At 39.6% G+C, this 22,451-nt stretch overlaps 1 protein-coding gene across 9 annotated transcripts in view; it reads left to right on the forward strand.

Moving 5' to 3' along the window:
• KLF7 (KLF transcription factor 7) overlaps positions 1-22,451 on the forward strand; it is a 482,827-nt gene that overhangs the window by 428,362 nt on the left and 32,014 nt on the right. For 7 of the 9 annotated variants that reach the window (XM_064373105.1, XM_012446042.2, XM_012446043.2 and 4 more), the window contains one exon: positions 4,920-5,553. In XM_064373105.1, the coding sequence (XP_064229175.1) occupies positions 4,920-5,553 (634 nt within the window). The remainder of the gene's footprint in view (positions 1-4,919; positions 5,554-22,451) is intronic. The other 2 variants (XM_012446045.2, XM_064373110.1) reach the window with 1 other exon arrangement.

Below are 22,451 nucleotides of genomic sequence, written 5' to 3' on the forward strand. Positions count from 1 at the left end.
TAAGTTGTATGGTTAGGTCAAGTTGAGGGAAGCCTTGTACCTCCAAGGTGACAGGCATAATTTATGTCATTAAACTGACATCTGCTGACTCAGATTTGGAGTTTGCTGGCAAGAGAGTGTCATTCGAACAGAGTAAATCTCTGGTTCTGGTAGAAAAACATTTGAACTCTATGTCTAAATTTACTATAAATTTAGTCTACTGATGGGTCTTCTCTCTGTTTTTTGAAATTAGTTTAGACTTACAGAAAAGGTGAAAAAATAGTACATAGAGTTACCAAATATGGTTTGTCCAGCTTCCCCTAATGTTATGCAACCATAGTTCAATTATCAGAACCAGGAAATTATCATTGATACAATACCATTAGCTAATCTATACATTTCCTTTGAATTACCTTATCTTTTCCACCAGTCCTTTTACTGGTTTGGGATCTAGGCCAGGATCCATTGCATTTAGTTGTCATATCTCCTTATTCTCCTCCAGCCTGTGACAGTGTCTTATTCTTTCTTTGTTCTTTGTGGCCCAACACTTAAAGAATTAACTGGCTATTTCTTTTGTAGAATAGTCCTCAATTTAAATGTGTCTGTTTTCTCGTGATTAGATTGAGGTTATCCATTTTTGACAGGAATATCATAGAATAATATTTTATCATTGTCAGCATTATCCTATCAGGGGTACATGTGATCAGTATTACTTGTTCCTGGTGCTGCTAACTTTGATCATATGGCCAAGGTAGTTTCTTCCAGTTTTCTCCCCTGTAAAGTTATTATTTTTGTCTTTGTAATTAACAAATAAATATCTTGCTGGGTGAATACTTTGAGACTAGGCAGGTACCTTGTTTCTCATCATACATCTGTTTACTCATCCATTGGTAATTCTTACTTGTAATCATTATTACTTTGCTGTTTACCTAATGATGATTTTCTATTTTCATCATTCCTTCTGTGTTTTTGAATCATAATTTTACTATAATGAGGAGCTGACCCTTACCTTCCATCTTCTAATTTATTCAATCATTTATATCAATATGGATTTGTGGATATTTATTTTATGAATTATAACCTATTATCTATTTGGCCATTGAGAGTTCCTTTAAGTTGGCTTCTGAGTTTTTCTGACATTCCTCTATCACTTTATGAGCACTTCCTTATCTTTTGGTACCACAATGATATTCTAGGCTCAACTTTTGTTTTCATTGTTCCAGCCCTTCAAACAACTGTTTGTCTAGGGAATCCTGGTTCCCTTTATTGAATAATGATATTTAGAAATCAAGATCCCTGGGCTAAGTGTGCTCATTACTACTGGGGTTATCTTTGTCTGTTGCTGCTTTCAGTGGGTGGAGTTATGAAATATACGTATGTATGCTCACACATACATACACACATTTGTTTCTATATATTATGTATGTGTGTATGTATTAAAATCCATGAGGAAATACTAATACTTCAATTCCCATTAAACATCACAGGCATTTTTTTCCTTTTCTTTTGAGAAGGAGTCTTGCTCTGTTGCCCAGGCTGAAGTGCAGTGGCACGATCTTGACTCACTGCAACCTCCACCTCCCGGGTTCAAGCAATTCTCCTGCCTCAGCCTCCTGAGTAGCTGGGATTACAGGTACATGCCACCATGCCTGGCTAACTTTTTATATTTTTGGTAGAGACAGGATTTCATCTTGTTGACCAAGCTGGTTTCAAACTCCTGACCTCAAGTGATCTGCCTGCCTTGGCCTCCCAAAGTGCTAGGATTATAGGTGTGAGCCACTACGCCTGGCCTATCTGGGCACTTCTTGTGAGAGTTCTCATAATCATTTACAACTGAAATAAATGTTCTCATTGGCTTGGAAATCATCGAATATTAAAATTCTCCTCATCCTTAATATTTTAATCTCCATATTCCTGATGAGAAAAGCCTTTAACTCCCTCACCCTGGTTGACAAAATCTTCTCCTCTACCTAAACTTCATCTACAGTGGATATAAGAGGCATATTTCCTAAGACAGCAATCTTCATAATGATTTCATGGGGCTGTCCAGCACATCCTCGTGGGTACTTATGCTGCTTCAATTCTTAGAAGGAGGAAGAATGCCCTGTATTAGGATTGCAAATTATAGCCACTCTGAAGTAGTCCAGGTGTTTCCACATTTTAGTGATCAGATGTCTCTCCATCTTTAGATCAAAAATGTAACTCATGTGCTCCTGCAGTTCACATCAGGGCATACTGGAGAAGTTACTTCCCCCTCCCAGAAGAGTGTATAAATGTGTTTAGAATATCTCACTCCTTCAGAACTCTGAATATGAAGATATCTGAGCCTTCTAATAATCACAATTTCTTAGTGACTTTCCAGTCTTTGAGCTGGATAGTATGTAATGAAATGGCATACGAAAACTCTATTCACAGGCAGTGGTGACTGAGTATGTGAAAGACCTTGTATAGGAGGCAGGGAACTACCTCAAGGACATGTGATACCCCATGAGTCAGCTGATAGATATATATATACACATATGTGTGTGTGTGTGTATATATATATGGGCAGAAACAGGGTCTTGCTCGGGCTGGAGTGCAATGGTATGACCAAAGCTCACTACAACCTTGAACTCCTGGGCTTAAGTGATTCTCCTGCCTCAGCCATCTGAGTAGCTGGGACTATAGACACAAGTCACTGCGCCTGGCTAATTTTCTTTTAGTTTTTGTGGAGACAAGGTCTTGGTATGTTGTCTAGGCTTCTACAGGATTTTTACCTAAAACACATCTGTATCTCAAAGATCTGGTACTGCTCTTTGGGCAAAGCTCAAGAAGCATTACAGTTGTATTCCCAGAGACATGTATTAGTGGTCATTTCTGAGTTTGCCCCCTCAGCATGGTACAGGGTGGGGTTTCAAATATGGCTTTTAAAGAGTAGAAGAGGTAGAATGATCAGAGTAATAGTATAAAGTGGGCTTTGTCTTTGACAGACATTATGTACTTCTTAGGTGCCAGACACTGTGTTTGGTAGGTGATGGTTTACAAAGGGAAGAAGAAACTGAAGGGAGGTTTCAGGGTTAGAATCTTATAATTCAGAAGTGAATTGAATGGAGCCAAGACTGAGGGCTTCAACATTGGAAAGATGTAAGTTATAATTTCTATCAATGAGAAGGAATAAGGAAGGGGACATTTTTGAGAAGTAGAGTTTAGAAAAGAAGCAAATGAGGATAACTCATATTTCTAGACCTGAGAAGGTCATCATTGGTTTCTAACATAGAGTGGTGGGAAGCTACTGAGTCAGAACTTTTATTTAATCAATAAGTAAAGCAGAACCAAAACTTACTTTTCCAATAAGCTTCCCTTGATTAATACTACATTACTATAGAGTGTAGAATTAAGTGTCCACTCAGCCCCTAGAAATTATCAACACATTTTATATTATTTTTTGGTATCACATTTCTTTGTGAATTTATGTAATGTTTAGCTTGTGGTTGTTTATTGTATACCTGCGTCACATGGATCTATTGCTATATCTTCTCCTTCTCCTGCATACAAAGCCTTGTACCTTGTTGTGAGCACAGTAGTTGAATGAACACTTGTGACATGAGTGTTGAATAGAGACTGGAACCATTCACTAGTTCTTACCATTGAAAATCAGCAGTGAGACCCAAAGCCGATTCATAGTTAAAAATCTGATTTTCTTATTCAGTAATGCAGAGTTTTACCAGAAGTATGATTAAGAACCAGTCTTTTGAAATGTCACCAAAATAAAATTCTTGATGGATACAACACTACTAGGTATATCATTAAAATATATTCTTAATAGAATAAACGCCTAGAATCAGAACATTGGTTGAAAACATAGCAGCTTTACGGGGGTAGTAAATTTGGAGCTAGTCACATTTTAAATTTGCCATCAGTGGTTCTTTGTTGAATCCAGAAGATAGAGCAAATTGAGCTGATAGTGCAAGTTAGCAACATAGTTTTATACAAGATTCTGGAATTGTAGGGTTTTTAAGTGAGGAGAGCTTTAGAATACAAACTTCTTAAATGTCTACTTTTGCCATAAAATCACTCCATCATCTTACAAAGACTTATGAGTGCCATGGATGAAGATTTGTTGACAGTAAACTTGTTTGTTCTCGCTTATTTCTTTACCAGGTGAAAACTTTATGTGGAAATATATTGGGTCCTATTTTTTAGTGGTCTAAATAGCTGTATTTGAATTTATTTTTATCATGTAGTCAGAGATGCTAAACCATCGAAATGAGATTTATGCCCCTTGCCACAAAGTATACAGCATTGTATTTTCAATGACTTGCTATAAATAACAAGGGTTTTGTCTTGTGCCTCAAAAGTTTTATGGTAGACATTCTTTAGAACAATATTCTTTCCTGCTTGTTATGAAATCCATCCCCACGGCAGGACTTGCTGTTGTTTGACTGTTACTGAGGTCACCTCTTAGCTTGAGTGAACATAATTTGTTCTTCAGAGCAAGTGGGAAAACTGACTTACTTGTGTGATGTACTCAAGTCTGTTTTGAATAATGAAGTTGGACTATGGGAAGTCTTGTCTTAGTATGAAAACCTTGTCTTTCTGTTTGCTTCTTGCTTACATGAAAATTTCTAGCAGGGAGATTGGAGCATCTTACCTGCTGAACTGGATTGAGGGGCAGGAGATCATCATTTGATATTCTCTGGAATCTTGAAGGTGTGAGATTGTCCTTCTGGGGCCCTAGTTCTCCTTCAGCTAGAGTAGTTGAAATCATGTGATGTGACCCTTATGAACCTTCAGAGGTATTCAGAGAATAAGTAACAAGGTCAGATCCTGTCCTAGAGCATTTCTGATACAAGCCATGAAACCATTCTCTCTGCACCTTCCCCCTCTGCCTGTCAATGTGAGGCCTCATGGTGTTCTGTGCCTCTGATGGTTGTTTCTCTCCCTCCTTCTTCCTCTTGCAGACATGCCTTGAATTGGAACGCTACCTACAAACGGAGCCCAGGAGGATCTCAGAGACCTTTGGTGAGGACTTGGACTGTTTCCTCCACGCTTCTCCTCCCCCGTGCATTGAGGAAAGCTTCCGTCGCTTAGACCCCCTGCTGCTCCCTGTGGAAGCCGCCATCTGTGAGAAGAGCTCGGCAGTGGACATCTTGCTCTCTCGGGACAAGTTGCTATCTGAGACCTGCCTCAGCCTCCAGCCGGCCAGCTCTTCTCTAGACAGCTACACAGCCGTCAACCAGGCCCAGCTCAACGCAGTGACCTCATTAACGCCCCCATCGTCCCCTGAGCTCAGCCGCCATCTGGTCAAAACCTCACAAACTCTCTCTGCCGTGGATGGCACGGTGACGTTGAAACTGGTGGCCAAGAAGGCTGCTCTGAGCTCCGTAAAGGTGGGAGGGGTCGCAACAGCAGCAGCAGCCGTGACGGCTGCGGGGGCCGTTAAGAGTGGACAGAGCGACAGTGACCAAGGAGGGCTAGGGGCTGAAGCGTGTCCTGAAAACAAGAAGAGAGTTCACCGCTGTCAGTTTAACGGGTGCCGGAAAGTTTATACAAAAAGCTCCCACTTAAAGGCCCACCAGAGGACTCACACAGGTAGTGGTACAAGTTTGGCCGCACGTGGTTTTTTCTCTTTTCCCTTCCTATAGCCTCTTCATGTGGGAGGGCTCCTCTTTGTTTTGAGGAGTGGCACCCCTGCTGATGAGGAAGTGACAGACAGGCGGGAGGGCCCAGGTAGGGACAAAGAATGACTCACTTGTTACCTTAAGATCTCAAGATGTCCCAAGCATAGGACACAGCTTTGTCCCTACAGTGCCAACCACAGCATAGAATCACACAGTTCTGAGGATGGCTGAAGGGGGCTCTAGCAGTGACTTCTAGCTGCCTGTGACATAGACACTTGTCGCTTTCCTGACACTTTGCATTGTTTAGCAAGTGTAGCTCCACAGTTTTGATCAACACTGGGATCTGAGGATGCATTTGAAAGCATTCACAGTTAGACAAGGTAGCTAGGGTGTCCCTATTCACTGTTTTCCCAGCATCCTGATTTTTCATCAAAGTCACCAACAGCAGGAGGGTTTCAGAGTTCATTAGATGTGATCATTCTATAATTAATTGGCATCTCCTCTTTTGCATTGTTCTCTGGCGCGTGCTTTATGGAGAGATGGCAGAATTGCTTTTTAATGAGCTTGTTACTGAGAAGTTGCTAAAGTGATTACATTACTATGTGTGTGGTAAGAGCGGGTGGGGGAGGGATGAGGATTGTGTATTTTACCCCGGGCCTCCTTGTAGCCCAGGAAGAGACACCACCTCTAAGCTTCAATCATACTGATCTTTTGAGCAGTGGGATAATTCGGAAGAGTGGGGTTTACACAGAAAAGAGTGAGACTCATTTTTCTTGGAATTGGTCTTTGTTCTCTGCTTTGACATTGGAGCTTAGGGGTGGTGTCTCTTCCTGGGCTACTAGGATGCTAGTAGCAATTACTGTGATTGGTGGTTTTTAAGTGAATCTCTAACAGTATGTTACCTGTGTGGTTCTTGCATACTGTTTGCACACTGCTAGCTGAATAGGGAGCATCCCCAAAGGTGTAAGTGGAAGTATAAAAGCATTGAAAAATGGGTGATAGCGTATGAACTAGGAAAAGTGTAGTGCTCTGTGGGGCTTTGTGGGCAGTGCCACCAAAGAAGTGTGCAGGGGAGAGATTGTTGGCTAGAAAATTAGAACAAACTGGGCTTTAGTTCTAACTCTGCCACCGCTAACCAGCTGTGTGGCCTTGAGCCTGTTCCTTTACCTCACCGGGCCTCATTTTCCACATCTGTTGAACAATCTGGCTCTTAGGTTTCAACTCTAAGGTTCTGGAGGTCCATGAACTGTTTTTGTTCAGTAGAGAAGAACTTTCCTGAAGTTCAAATGTATAATATGTGATAGAGGAAATCACTGTTTTGAACCTCAGAGTTATTCCGATGGAAGGCTGAGGACTGACATTACTTCCTTGCACGCCAGGACTTAGGCCTGTATTCCTCTAATTCTGAACTCAATTTCCCGTGTGACTCTTGCTTGGTCCATAGGACAGTCTCCTAATCTAATGTGTCCTGTGGCTTAGGCATAGAGTCTTATTCATGGGTTCCCATCAGAATTTAGGTTCCAGTTCACCACCTCACATTCACCAAGGCTAATGCTTCATGCTATTATCAGTTTTTGCTTCTTTGATACTGTCCTGAAGATAGTTTTTATTTGTGTTTCTTTCTTTCTAAAGTCAATGAGTAAAGTAATGGCGAGACATTGGAAAGACATTGCAGTGCTCCCAGGCTGGAGTGCATGACTAATCTCCTGGCCCCTCCAGGAAACCAGAGAAGGCAGGAAAGGGCAAGAATGTTGTGTTGTACTGGGGCTATGGAATTCATCATTATGGACACTTTCTGAACTGTTGACACTAAAGGCACATCCTGCTTAGCATGGAACTGGACAGCTCTGGGAAAGCAGAGATTCTTTTTAGGGAGGCCAGAGCATTTTCTTCTTCTTTCTTATCCCCTTTCCAACAGAGATGTCAGAAGGGTGACTGTTACTGTTGATGCATTATTTGGTGCTTTGTTTTTTTGAGCATTATCTACTCAGAGTGATTACCAAGGTGGCGCTCATTATGTTACCTGGCATCTGCAACTGCTTGCCTTATGTTGGACTAAAGTGGGAAGACTCCTATAGGGAATTCGCTCAGCGAGGCACCATGCATTGTTAGAAAAGCAGTATTGCAGAGCAGTTAAGAGCTGAGCTTTGTGATCAGGGTGGACTTTGGTTTATGTCCTAGCAGTATCATTTCCTAGATTTATGACCTCAGTTTCCTCATTTGTAAAATAGAGACAATTATGTCCACCTCCTAGATCGTTTTGAATATTAAATGAGCAGATACCTGTAAAATACTTCTAAAAAAACAAAATACCTGATAGATAGTAAGAACTCATTACAGATAGTACTGGGGTTGATTGTAGTTATTACTATTGTTGTTGATATTAATTAGTGATGACTGAGTGAAAAAACAGCCTTGTAAACTACAAACAAGCCAGTTAGCCAAAGTTAAATACCGCAAAACAGCAAGAAGCTTTTTCCCTCTCATTCCCAGTGTTTGATTAATGGGATGTGGGGTGATGACACCTGTGAATACAGGTTGTGGAGGATAAACTAGACATGCAAGCATTAGCCCATGGAAGTTGGCAATCTGGCAGAAAAATGATGGCTTTCCTCCCACAACACCTTGCATCGCAGAAGCATTTTACCTGTGCTATAAGAAAGAGAAACAGATAAAAGGGGAGGTAGAAACAGGAATGGAGAATGGGGAGAAGGAATATGAATTAATTTGGATGAAATAGATGAGAATCAGAAGTATTTATTTGCAATTGGCGTGAATTGGAGCACATGGGAAACTGAAAACAAAGGTGTTAATTTATGTGGTGTAGGTGAACTAAGAATAATGAAAAAAGCATGAAGGATGGAATCAAATTAAGTGCAAACATATAAAGGAAATGGATGGTAAAAACTCGAAGGCAAAGGTATATGGAGATGGGAATTCAGGTTGGAAAGAGGCTACTGATGGTAAAGACTGGAGTTGGGAGAGCTGCTGACCAAATGGGGAAATGAAGATTTTTTTTAAATGGTCTCTGGTTGGATTCACGCAAGCTATTTTAACACAGGACTCACTTTAATTCAGTCAAAATATTTCTTATCTTTCAGTTTGGGAGTGTTTTGGGACAGGAAAAAAGGGAGATAAGAATACCAATCCAGAGGAAGAAGAGAAATACTTGGATTTTGTTCTCTAGAGTTGCAGATATATGCTGTATCTCTTCTATATGGTAATATGTTGCAAAGGAGATACAGTGAAGAAATGAAATAAAATAAAATGTGTTTGTCTCCCTCTTAAATGCATAAAGGAAGACAGTACATATTGGTAACATGGATTTGTTTGCATTGAGGAATTTTTAAGGTATTATTCATTTAATCTTTATATAGATAGAATTTACTGAGCTGAAAAAGATACGCATTTTTTTCCCTTCTGTGGCTGTTTTTTGAGAATGCTGAATCCTTCAAAATTTTTGCCCTGGAGGATATTAGGCAATGAGGTGATTTTTTTATTTATTATTTTTTAAGGGAGCAGATGTTCAAGTTGGTAGCTAGGGCACAAACATGGTTTGCCCAAGGAAGGAAAGTTACAGATGGGAGTACTGAGCTGGAGGTGGAGGGTGACAAGGTATGGCATGGGACAAAGGGAATATTATGAAGTAGCAAGATTTAGTAAAAGGAAGTGTATAAAAATGGACATATGGGCTGGGTGCGGTAGCTCACACCTGTAATCTTAGCACTTTGGGAGGCCGAGGCAGGTGGATCACCTGAGATCAGGAGTTCGAGACCAGGCCGGATCAGGAGTTCGAGACCAACCTGGCCAACATAGCGAATCTCCGTCTATACTAAAAATAAAAAAATCAGCTGGGCATGGTGGCACACACCATTAGTCCCAGCTACTTGGGAGGCTGAAGCAGGAGAATCTCTTGAACCCAGGACGTAGAGGTTGCAGTGAGCTAAGATTGCACCACTGTACTCCAGCCTGGGTGACAGAGTGAGACTCCATCTCAAAAGAAGTAATAAATAAAAAAATAGATATATGGTTTATTCATTAGGAAGAGTGCACTTAATGTTGGCATAAGCGTAAAAATGTTCTTAGCAGCCAAATCATTGCAGGCCTTTCTCTCCCGCTCTCTTTTCTGGTCTTCACATGTTTTTCTTTCTCAAAAATTCTACCATTATGATCATAGTTGTATTCATCTTCTTGGAGTCAGCTAAATAATCCTTATATTTTGATGAAAGTTAACCTCCACTTCCAGTGTTAAAAAAAAAAAAACTTTATGTTCATTCTCAGCAAAAATCAATTTTAAAAAATCTTAATAGTTTCTATGTAAAAAAAGAAAGATTTTCTACATTTCTTCTTATTTACTTCTGAGAAGATATTAAAAACCTTTTATTGAAATGATGCTTTGTGCTAAGTGAACAGACTTTACAAATTTAAAATCCGTATAAAAATATGTCCACATTTATGTTATTAAGAGTGAGTCATGTTGGTAAAGTCAGGACAAAGGTCAGTCATTAGATCTTTGATTGTTTGTTGCAGTGAAGGGAGATGTGAAGAAGCCATGTTCTCTTTATGTGCTGCTTGGAGGGCTGTCTCTGTAGACTGAAGTTGCTGTCACCTAAACCATGGGTGGTGATAAGCATTCTCTAGATTTTGTACTGAACAACGTAACAGGATGCTTTTCATGTGGAAAAAGCAATACTAGTGTGCAATTTGCTTAGCATTTTTTTTGCTTTGGGGCCCATCTTATTGAATCAGAAAGTGGCACAATCTCTGAGTTTAATCAGAATTTAGGACAATAGTTTATTTTTCAAATGAAAAGGTGGCTAAAAATACTACAAACAAAAAGACCAGGGTAGCATTCAAAATGCAAACAGAAGTGCTATATCCTACGTGTAATGAAAGGCCTTTAAAGTTTGAAATTTAATTTATTTTACTTATTCAACCAATACGTATAAAGCACTTGCTATTTCCCAGACAATGTTCTAAATCTTTTACAAATATTAACCCTTTTAATCCTTATACTAACCCAATGACATAGGTACTATCTTATTTTATAGATGAGGAAAATGAGACCCAGAGAAGTCAAGTAATTTGCTCAGCATCACAACAGCTCATCGTAGATGGTTGGACAAGGATTTGCATCAAAAAGTATTGTTCCAGTCGGAGCTCTCTTAACTTCTGTGCTTACTAATGAAGGGGAAACAAGTCAAATAAGTTTTTAAAAACTAACCCATTATTATGAAGAAATTAAAAATGTATAGTTTAAATACAAATGGACAATGAAAACTAAATATCCTCTAAATGGGTAAGAATTAGGAGGGTCCTTAAATGTATAACCTCATCAAGGTGACTGAGAAGCAGTACATTACAAAGAAATGGAAATTACAACGAAATGGTCTTCGATTTCCAGGCGTATTACTGTTGCTGATAAAGCTACTATTTTATGGTCATTACTATTTTCATTTTTTTAAATGTTAGTATTAAAGAGAAACATACCAGTTTCAGTTCACGTGTTAAAATGACAAATGTTAATACACTGTTCCTATGAAATAAGAAAGGTAAGTAGTATCATAACACAGGAGAAACTCAGGACCAAAAAAAAAAAAAGGTCATAGTTCAAGCTATGAACAACTTAGCTCAGGCTGTGCAACTCCCTGTTGGTAAAAATTAAATTAGACGCATGTCTCCTGACCTATGGGCTTATATCCTACTCAGTAGATTATTTTGCTTCTTATTTACTGTATTTGTTCTTCAGTGTTTCTGTGAACAGGTGTTAAGTGCCCATAGATGTCAGGCACTGTACCCTGGAGTGACCAGCAAAGCAGAACAGGGTGGGCCATTCAGGAAGGAGTGCTTAAAGGGTGATGATGGGGAGTAATGAAAGCAGGAGCTTGCATCAGCAATCAAAGGCAGCATGGAAGATTCGGAGATAACAAGTCACTTTTCTCCTTCTGGATAGAGTGTTTATTGATGCTGTTCATCTTTTTAAATGATGCCAATGTGATAATATAGTAATTTATATAAATAGAAGCTCTAATTCAAGGTCAGGCGTATCAGCAGGATAAAATTAAATACTTCAGTGTGGAACTGTAGGGGGTTCATCGACCACTTTCAACCTCCTAGTGCCATAGATAAGAATTCTTTGAATTTATACAATAGCAACTGAAATGGGGCAATTTTAAGGCATTAAAGGGCCTTTAATATGCTGAGACACATGGCTGCTAATGAAGTTTATCCATGTGTTGAGGCAGAAACTCATTAAACCCCATTATGGGATGGAAACAAGAATAAGGGTTAAATGTTCAGTTCACGAGGTGGAGAGAGCTGAATAGAAGGAGGGTTTGATAATTTGGATTTAGCATATTTAAGAGCTTAAGAGAAGTTTGTAAAGAAAGGGTATGAAATGAGGTGGTGAAAACAATCTTTGGGAGAATTTTCTGATTCAGTAAAATCTTGGAACTTTACCACATGATAATTTAGCAATGTGATAACTCCTAACATTTGTGAAGATAAATTAATGTAAACATATATTGGGGAGCATGGCTTAAACTCAGCATATACGCAGCAAGCACATTTATTTTATCATTATACTGTGATAATAAATGTAGGCTTTGTGGGACGCCTATTCCAGATGTCCTTTTAATGGATAATTGGTAGTCATAAAGCAAATAAGTGTGTTGAAATAAGAATGGAGGAGAAAGAAAAACATGAAATTAATGAGTATTTCATAATAAACAATATTTTTGAACACCCACTGTACATACACTAGTCCCTCTCTTATTGCTGAGGACCTTACTTTTTGATACAAAAGCCTGAAATATGGCTTCATAAAATCATTATATTTGGAGCCTGATCTCAGAAGAGAATATAGCCTGGATAGGAATGTGGGGGAACTGGGAGGAAGGAGAAGAGAAAAGAGGAATCTCATTTCAGAAAAGGCAGTGAAAGTAATAGAATTTTATAAATTCTGAGATTTCAAGGGTTGGCCAGTTCTGTTTGATAGAGAAGAAAAAAAGAGGGTCATGAGAAGTCTGTGTAAATGAAAGAATGACATTGAAAAGGCCAAGTGTGAACTTACAGGAAAACTGTTCCCTTTAATAAATAATGTACAGACTTTATTATAATATGAGTATGAATTACCATCATGATCATGGTTATCCTGTATATATAATAAAGGAAGGTTTGAGGAAAGTTAAGTGGAGGTTTGTAAAGAGTGAAGGCTAAGATGACGTTATAAGAATTGATGGTAGGCAGGAATTTTCTGTCTCCTAAAGTTGAAACAATAATATAGTGATTGTGTTTGAATTAGGGGGGGAAAAAACAGTTTAAGAAACTCATGTATAATTTTTTTAAACAAGTTTGTTTTGAATGATCCTCTTTTTAAAAAAATTAAAATATAAGGACAGATGAAAAATAATTGTTAAATGACCTTTCCTTGAAAAATATCCAGCTTGAATGTAGTAGAAATTACAGTTGAAACCTTGATAACAGATCATCAGGAAACAAACTTTTTATATAAGGAAATTAGTTCCGACGAGTAAATGCAGCTGTTTGGGAATCTGGTCCACCATGAGCAGAACGTATCATGTGACACTAAGCTCTGCTAGACTACTCCTGTACCAAATGGAGAACGCCTAACCCTTTCCTGGCAGATGGTTTCAATTTGTCTTTACCCTGATGGAGTTAAACTGGATGGCCCTGGGCAAACTTGTTTTCTAAAATATGGGTTTTTTCTTCTGCATTCCCCACCTGAGTACCTAATATCTGATCCCTTCCTGTACCCTGTCACTTTCTGCCTTTGCAGCCTTCCTCTGTCCTTCACAGCAGAAAGGATCTGGTAGCAATACACTGTAGACTGTTGTGGTCGGTGGATTATATATCCATCCACAGCTGTATAACACTTTAATCTTCTGTTCGTCTTTTAACCTTCAATTATGGGAGACTTAATAGAATTTCAGGAGTCTATAAACAGGTAGGGAGATATGATGGGGGAGGGTTGGGAACTGGGATGGCATTCCCCACTCCACTCCATCCCCATGCCATCTACCCCTCCTCTGCTACTGGATTTTCTACATTTTCTAAAAGGGGCATCTTTTCAACAATTTGTTAAAGTAATGTATTGACGTGACATTATTAAGCTAAGTTGGTAAAGGCAAGATCACTTAAAATAATTAAAAGTTGGTGACTTTTTAATGTACTGGTTACTCAGCCAACCACTGGTGGAATTACTCCTCATTCCTCAATGTACCCGTGTTGATATAGTTACCAATGGTTGCTTATATAATAGAGGTGAAAGCACCTAAATTATTTAAGGATGTCTGCAGTGAGAATAAGGTTAGCATGATCTGTCCCATATTTTTGTTTGCCCTATGTTCTCCTTCAACATGTATGTGTATGGACCTAGGTGAGCTGGGGACTGACCCAGGATGGGACCCCATAATCTTTTAGGGGAGGGGAGATCAGAATGCCCCATTGCTTGTTCCTTATGGAGCCTCAGTCCAGCTTTGTCCTAAACCAAGCTTCCTTGGAAGACCCCCTTCTTTTTGCACCTCACATCATTTTTTTCTTCCCTTCAGAAGTCATCTGCATTCACAGAAGACCCCTTTTATTTTGTTTGCAAAATAAAATGCATTTACAGTTTAAAACTCCTTTTATATTCTAAACTAGTCATCTGGTATTCTAAAACGTAGACTCCTTTTGTTGTTTCTGCCTTCAAAATGTATTCTGTTTCCATTACTATAACATTTAATCTATGGAATTCAGTAAAGTGGTACATATTGTTTTCAGGCAAATAATGTAAAAATATGTTTTAATCTCAACTTTGTTGGGCTATCATAGTTTGATCTGTTTCACTAGGTGAGCTAAAGATGATAAAAGCTATCAGTCATTTTGTTGCAGGCAGGAAACCAGAAGCCATCCTTAGTTGAGAAAGAACTTGACTTCTATGGTAGAGTATTGCCCAGGTAGATGTCTTGGGGTATCTAATATCTTTCTCTGGAGCACTTGCTGTTTTCCTAGCAGGGATGTTTTGTAATAAGGACCGTAGTTTGTTCTATTGTTGAATCCAGTGTTAAATGTGAGTAGTTCTAGGAGTCTAGTAGATGCCCTAAAAAATGTAGGATTCTATCATCTGTGTCCTAATGAATACAACCAAGAAAAAGCTTGACTCTGGTACATATTCGAATCTAGAAGAGCAGCAAGATATGGTAGGAAATATTTTAGAATGACTGTGCAGTAGTCCTATTTAAAAGTTTCTGTCTTCATTTTATGTGTTTGTGTAGTTTAATGTCAACACATGGAATTTGTTGCTTGGCTGTGAACTTATAACATGGCGTTTTGAATTCCCTTATTATGGGATATGCAACATCCTTCACCTGTACTCAACTTCTTTTGAAGAAAGGAAATAATGATTTCCTCATATTGAATTCTCAATTGGTCATGAGCTTGTTGAAGCTAGTATTGGTATTTTTAAAAGAGCAACAAAAGATACATCTCCCTTCCTTGATATAGGTAATAAGACATTTTACGTTCCTAGTGTTCAGGAGAGTGTGTCAGAAAATCAATATGAATAAATTCAAGTACACAGAGGATTCATCCTATTTGAAAATGTAATGTATGGCAAAATGATGGTATGTATTAAATTTTTTTGTTTCATTTGCATGTAGATATTAGCATTTAGAAAAGGTATCATAGGCTACTTTTAAATTTAGGCAGAGGGCAATTTGCTGGCTTTTTTTTTTTTTTTTTTATTCTTTGTTGTTGTTTAGTGTCTCAACGCTTACAGCTAAACTGAATTTGAAACTAAATACTGTCATTACAGAAGATTTTTCCTGAGTTCTTCCAATTTCTCTGGGGACAAAATAATGGTCGCTGGAAGCAGTGGAGAAACAGTAATTAGGGCAAATAGTAATACTGTGCATGATTGAGGAAAATGTGAGAAAGGGAGGGAGAAAATGCAACAGACAGACTTGTACAGCTTGTTACTAGGAAACCACATCAGCATTAAATACAGTGTGCTAATTGGCTATCCTGTTTCTTCCTGGGTACCAGCCTGGGCCTGCTACACAGCTGTTTCTGCTCTTTCTGGTTGCTAGGTAACTGCATCATTTGCCCCCCCCCACCTCCCCCCACCGCCTTTGTATTCTGGAGGGTAATTGGCTACTTCTGCTCCTGGTGTTGCTGCTGGGTACCAGTCTGGGCCTGCTGCTTTGCTGTTTTCCAGAGGGATTTAGTCCGGGAGAGGGGAGGAAAAGGGAGAGGAAGATATGCTGGCAATTAATGGAGCATAAGTGCAAATTCTACACAATGTCTGGCACCTGCGGCCCCTCATCCTGCCTTCTCAACTAAATCCTTTAGCTGTGGAGACACATTAAAGTCTTTAAGTCTTTCTTTCTCTGCATAACTTAAAAAATAGTTTAAAGGAACCAAGACATTTGAAGACATCACTTAAATGACAGATTTGGTCTTCTTCATGAAAAAAAAAAACCTGGCAAAATATTATATACCTATATTTTGATACGGGTAGTAATAGAATTTGTGCAGATATTAAACATACTTTACAACAAGACAGCATCTTTAACATCTTAAGGATAGTGCCATTTTATTTCTTAAATGGACCAAATTATTTTGTAGCCATTCTTCTTGATATCAGAACATAAAGTAGTAAATAGAATGGACTAAACACATTATGGGATTTTCCTGACCGTGTTATTATGAAGAGTAAAGGGAGGCTTCTAGACCCTTGACTTTCCTATTATGGGTTTTATTCCTTTGATGCGCACAGCACATGTCCTGGTGTTTTTCAGTGGGACATTGCATTTACATGGCAATAACACATTTTGCTTCATAGCTGCTTTCCTGATGGTAAATGAACAAATGTGATGCAAAATCTGAAATCAATTTTGTGATTGAGAAAACAAATAAAAAGGTAATAACTTTACATATAGTTGTCGTCTCCTGTTGAAGTAGAAGTTTCCATTTCATCATGATTGAAATTCTCACTGGAAGTGTGACAGGGAAGATTCTTCAGAAGTGAAGTGATGCTCCAAGGAGATTTTACTTTAAATGGTTGAGAAAGTGTATGGAAATTGGGGCCCCTTGAAGAGGCAGCTTTATTCCCCTGGGAAGGAGCTGTTTTACTGAGAAAACTCAGTGCATGTTGTGTGACTGTGCACAGAAATAGTTAGCAAAGGCAACTCTTATTTGACACTAATGGCTGTTACTGGTTTCCCATACTAATGAGATCACCATACCCTATCACAGTTGAAGCAGGAGGAGGCCTGGGCTGAGCTACAAGCCCTTCTACCATAAGATAAATTCAGGCTTTAGGGAATCATTTCTACTTAAAGTACCCTTAACATAGGCAGAAGGCCTTTAACTAGGCCAGGATGATCAAGAGAAGATCGCAGTGTTAACACCTATCTAAAGGAAACCAGCTAGCCATCAGTAGCATTCAGATTGCAAAAGAAAATCATCTTATCAGAGGACAACTTATAGACCAGGTATAATATTATTTCTGCTACCTCTATTAAAAGGACCAGTTGTTAATCACTCAAAAGCATTTGCCCATTAAATGATTTAGCCATTTATGAAAAACCGTCTGAAGTCAGAATGTCTTTTTGTCACTTGACAAGTTGTATATTCTGACTTTGGGAGGGGGGTGGTTTTGTTTGAGTGTTTCATCTTTGTTGACAGCAGATTGTCAGAGTAGCAACTTTGCAAGTATGTTATGGATTGTCCCTATTTGACTTAAGCAGGTTATAGATTGAAAAGTCCAAAGAAGTCTGGGGAGTTTGTCTCACCCAGCCATCTTCTTCACTGGTTGATTGGATGTGGTTACACAGCCTCATTGTGGCTCTGGCAAGACCCTGGAAACCCAAGGCAGGGGGCTTTGAAGGCTGAAGGTGGTCATGGTGGTCATGGTTAGAACATCAGTGCATACTTCTGAGCTTCCTCTCGTTGTACTCTTCTGGGAGAGCAGATCTTTTTTCTTTTGATGTCTCCATGTTTAAAGCAATAGTGAGAGTGCAGGCATACAAGCAAGCATGCTTTGGGGAATGAAAAAAGGAAGAGCTGCTTCAACCCTGGTTCTCCTCAGTCCTGAAACCTGCTTTGCTAATTCTCATGGCCACACAAAGCTTCTACCTTTGACATCAAGTAAACCGGTTGACAAAATTGGAAAAGAAGAATCTGATGGCTGCTAGTCTCCCAGCAGGGCTGCTGCTAAACCATAATATGCTTTTGTGTGAATTAGAAAAAGGTGCCCTTTGCATGGGGCAGTTACCCTGTGCTTGAGGAGCAGAGCCGGATCCAGCCCCCGTCAGACTGTAACTGGACACGTTTTGCTCAAAACCTTATGTGGCCTGTGCTCTCTGGGAGAACATTCCACACAGATGGGCCTTCCCTGAACTTTTAAGAACTTCTGAAGCCAATAAGGGCATAACAGGAATGGGAAAGTCACACAATGGTTTAAGAAGTTTACTGGGACATCCTATCAATGTCTGAAGAGGCCATTGTGTGTGAGAGCAAATCTTTTGGTCCAGCCACTCTCCCAAAATGTGTGATCATTCATTAGTTGCCTAATGTGGTGGTTCTCAACTGGGGAGATTGTGTCCCTCAGGGAATATTTAGCAATGTCTGGAGACATTTTTCATTGTCATATCTGGGGTTGGGGGTATGCTACTGGCATCTGGGAAGTAGAGGACAGGGATACTGCTAAGTATCCTACAATGCCCAGGACAAACCCTGAAGCAAAGGATCATATGGGCCTGGGGGTCAACAGTGCCAAGGTTGAGAAACCCTGGCCTAATGCAACCTTAGTTGTCCTCTTCCCCGTAGGTTGCCCTGAACCACTTGCAAAACATTTCCTTATCCTTTTAAGACTACCCACCAGGTCTTGCCTTCTTCCCTTTTATGATCTTTAGCAATATTGACTAAATGGAAATACTGCATTATTATTATTTCTGTCAGGACTTAGATGATGTGCCACTTTTCCCCTTATGATAAGAAAGAAATCTTCCTGCCTCCACTAAATGCTTAACTTCCTAGATTGAAGATTTGTGATTGTGACCCTTCATGAGCCATGCCCTCCCCTTTTGCAGAAGGCACCTGACCTGTAATAATCTGAAATTTTACTGAGGCAGTGGTTTGATCACATGAGCTGCCAGGCTGGTGTGTGAGTTGTTTTGCTAGGAAATGGGTCTAGCTGACTGGGTGCTGACGAGCCACACCATTGTCATTCTCTACCTGTTTTCTCCAGTACTGTAGCCTTGCTGAAATGTAACAGTTGTTTCCTCGTTATCAAAAAGAAGATTAACTGTTCATGAAGAAATAAGGGTGACGTGTTTTCCCTGGGAAACTTTTATTGGGAAAACCGTATATTGCGCTGGTGTTTGCTATTTCAGTGCATTTCCTACTGTTCACCATTCTGGTTCTGGTTTGCACCAGCACCATGAGGAACAGACTGGAAGCTTTTTGAGTTCTTAGGGAGAATGGTGCTATTTCAGGGGAAAAGATTTAAATGGCTTTATCTAATGGGCACATACTTTGTGTCTGCATTTTGTCAAGAGCTGTGAATTATGCATTGGCCCTTTGAGCTACATTCACGTGCATAGAAAATAACATTGTCAGACGTGTCATCCCCAGATACAATGGACAATATGCTATTATAATTGTATGGCATTGTCCTTGCTGTTTGGAGATAATACTGCTGACTTTATTCCTCTCATACATGTGAATGCGGCTGTGGGGAATACGTGACATCTGTGGCTTTTACATATATTAGCTTATCCCTTGCCACTTGGAGAGATTGCCATTAGTGAGCTGGCCTCGTGGGGTCATGCCGAGTGCCATGTTTTGGATCACGGTTGTTATCGGACCTTAGTTTTAGACCCAGTAGGGAATTAGTAATATTTATCTTGATGACTTGAAGATGCAGTGAGTTATTTAGTCAGCTTCCCAGAGCAGATGTGCTAAAGCAATTGGGTAGGCCGAGGCATTCATACTCATTGGCTTTGGGAGTGAAAAGCAATTGGGTACCAAGCCTGGGAATGGCTGCTCCATGTTAGTACATTACCCAAGTAAGCAATAATAATATCACTTGTATTGATCTTTACAGTTGCCAAGTGTTTCACATACATCCTTCCATTTAACCTTCACTTATTGGGTAAATCTTTTCATTATACCCATTGTACAAATGAGGGAACTGAGGCTCAAAGAATCATTTTTGAAAGGCTTCACTGCTGAACAATCACAGAGCCTGCCTTACTCTGTTTTTCCTTTAGGGATCAGTTATTTCTTTTGGGGGGCTAAGTTAAACAATATAAATTATTTTAGTTTTGTTTACAGTTCAGAAAAATAAATGGCTTAATATTTGTTGTTATTTTACTTGCTCAGTATGACTACAAATTCAGAATAACTAAGAAAACTGAGTGATTTTCTTATATATTCCTACATTCTATTTTGGTTGAACTTAAGAATCCTTGATCTTAGTTGGTTTTCCCCTATTTTAATGAAGAAAGTTTTGAAGGCGCAAACAAATGCAAGGTATTGATTCTTGAAGTGATGTCTAGTACTAGTGCATTTGCATATTTTAGATAATTCATGATGAGAAACAGTAAATAGAAACTTTTCTTTGAACCCCTGGAAAGAATGCACCTTAGCAATTCCTCTTTATTACTAAGCTGAAAATCCAAATGGAAATGCCTTAAAGAGGTCGAAGGAAGTTATGGATGGATGGATCTTGGTCTGTAAGTTGTATGCTTCTCTCAATTAAACCAGAGCTTTGCTAGGTGAGGCTGAAGAAATGAGTTGTTCTGTGCTTTTATTTTTGTTTGTATGGTAGGTGTGGAGCTAAGGATAATTTTATTTTATCTTTGTTTTTGCCCAGTTATTTGAAGATATGTATAGAGGGGTTAGAAGTCTTAAGAATAAAAATCCTTGGTAAATACAGGAATTGTAAGTCTACTAATGGGCAAAGATCCCAAACTCAGGTTATGATTTTGCTTGAGATATGCAGCAGTCTCTCCTCTGAATTCAGAAAAGCACACAGTGAAGAAGAATAGCTGCTGTCTAGCATTCTGTCAAAAGGATCTACAGGAACCTCAGAGTGATGGGCACTTATATTATCTTCCAGAGATCTGAAGAAAGAAAAGATATTAATACCAAAAGACAAATTCCTGAAAGGCAGAAGCAATAACACGTTACCCCTGAGGGCTCCACTCTTCTAAGGATTGTTTGTCTATAGATATTTTTGTGTGTGATCCTGTATTCCTGTACATCTTTGTATTTTCAAACTTCCCCTTTTTATTTCATTCTACCTGCCATGGAAATAACCTTAATAAATCATTAGAGTTGATGGGCCCTGGACCCGATTTGATAATAGCCTTTTCCTTGCTTATAATTGGCTACTAAGCATTTAAAATGCTTTCTAATCCACCTGTGTATCTTCCCCCCCCCCCCCCGTCAGATCTTAAACGTTTTCTTGTGGTTTTCCTGGTGTGCATCTTATACAAAAAGAATAGTCAATGAGCAAAGCCAGAAAGTGGAAAGAATCCTTTACAGCCAGGGAAAACTTTTCGTACACCTTCCCACTCCTGTCATTGTATGAGCTACAAGGACCACAGGTACAAAGCTTATAGGATCAATTACCATAGGCTCACTGTTAAGCATTTTTAAAAAGAGCTGTTGCAAGAAGAATAAAGCAATAATTAAAATTAACTGAATAGCTTTTGCTCTATTGAGGCGTTAAATCTTTGTGTAAATACAATCACATTGTGCAAACATAGGTCTTTTTAGTTGGGTGATTTAGACAGCGAACCCACTGAAGTTTTGAGGTCTCTGGGTCAAGGGCCCGTTTTGACGTGGTTTGAAAGGTCACCTGCTCATTTGTGTCTGTGTTCTGCTGCAGAGAGAACTGTAAGCTGGAATGGTTCCTTGCCCACTACAGCACAGAGAAGAGCCGTCTGGCATTTGGCAGATAGCAGTCTGTGACGAGGGGGATCTAAACTGCACACAAAGCAAGACGGCCGCACGCAGGAGCCAGTGGGGAGTGCTTGGGAACCTCTGGGGCCCAAGCAGTGAAGCGGCTTGAAGGTGGAGAAAACAGCAGTTATAAAATATAAATGTGTTTATTATTACACTGGGCCTATGCTATATAATTTTACACACACTCATATTTGTGATTTACGGCCACAGCTCCATATGGAGGAGAAGCTTGCTAATTTTCCCAAATTGATAGGCATGCCGCTGAAGATGATCAAATTGGTAGGAGCAGTAGCTGAGAAAAAGTGGTCTCCTAAAACAACCAAAAAAGCTGGAGAGGGGGAGGACTACTGTGTCAGAGGCATCCTTTGTTCATTTATTTTGATAAGCAGAGCTTGGCTTTAATTATTCATGATAATGCTTGCCCTAGAAGGAGCAGGCCTCTGATGCCACAGCAGTCATGGGGTGGTGTTTGATTCCCTGTGTAGTTAACACCAGAACAACCTGCCTAGCCTTTACTGAGATTTGTCATGCTTTCACCTGTGAGAGGTGAGATGATCTTAAGTTTTGTTTATACCCGATATCCCTTCGAAAGGGACAGGTATTGACTTGGCTGGAGTGGAAGAGAAAGCCTGAGTGATAACAGCCATTTCATGAAATCCTTACAAGGTAGGTGGTGATTTTCACATCTTAGGCATGAGAACATGGAACCCTAGAGGAGCCCAGGAGCAGATACACCCAACTCATAAGTGACCAAGCTGGCTTTTAAGTCTGGGTCTGACTCCAAAGCCTGTCCCCTGCAGCATTATGCAGGGATTTCCTAGAGAACAGGCCAAGAAAGGGACACTGGCGCTGACCCCACCCTTCTTCCACCCCAGTCCATCCCACTTGCTGTGC

The sequence above is a fragment of the Aotus nancymaae genome, unplaced genomic scaffold, assembly GCF_030222135.1.
Source record: "Aotus nancymaae isolate 86718 unplaced genomic scaffold, 86718_ANA_hifiasm-v0.15.2.pri h1tg000008l, whole genome shotgun sequence".
Lineage (NCBI taxonomy): Eukaryota > Metazoa > Chordata > Mammalia > Primates > Aotidae > Aotus > Aotus nancymaae.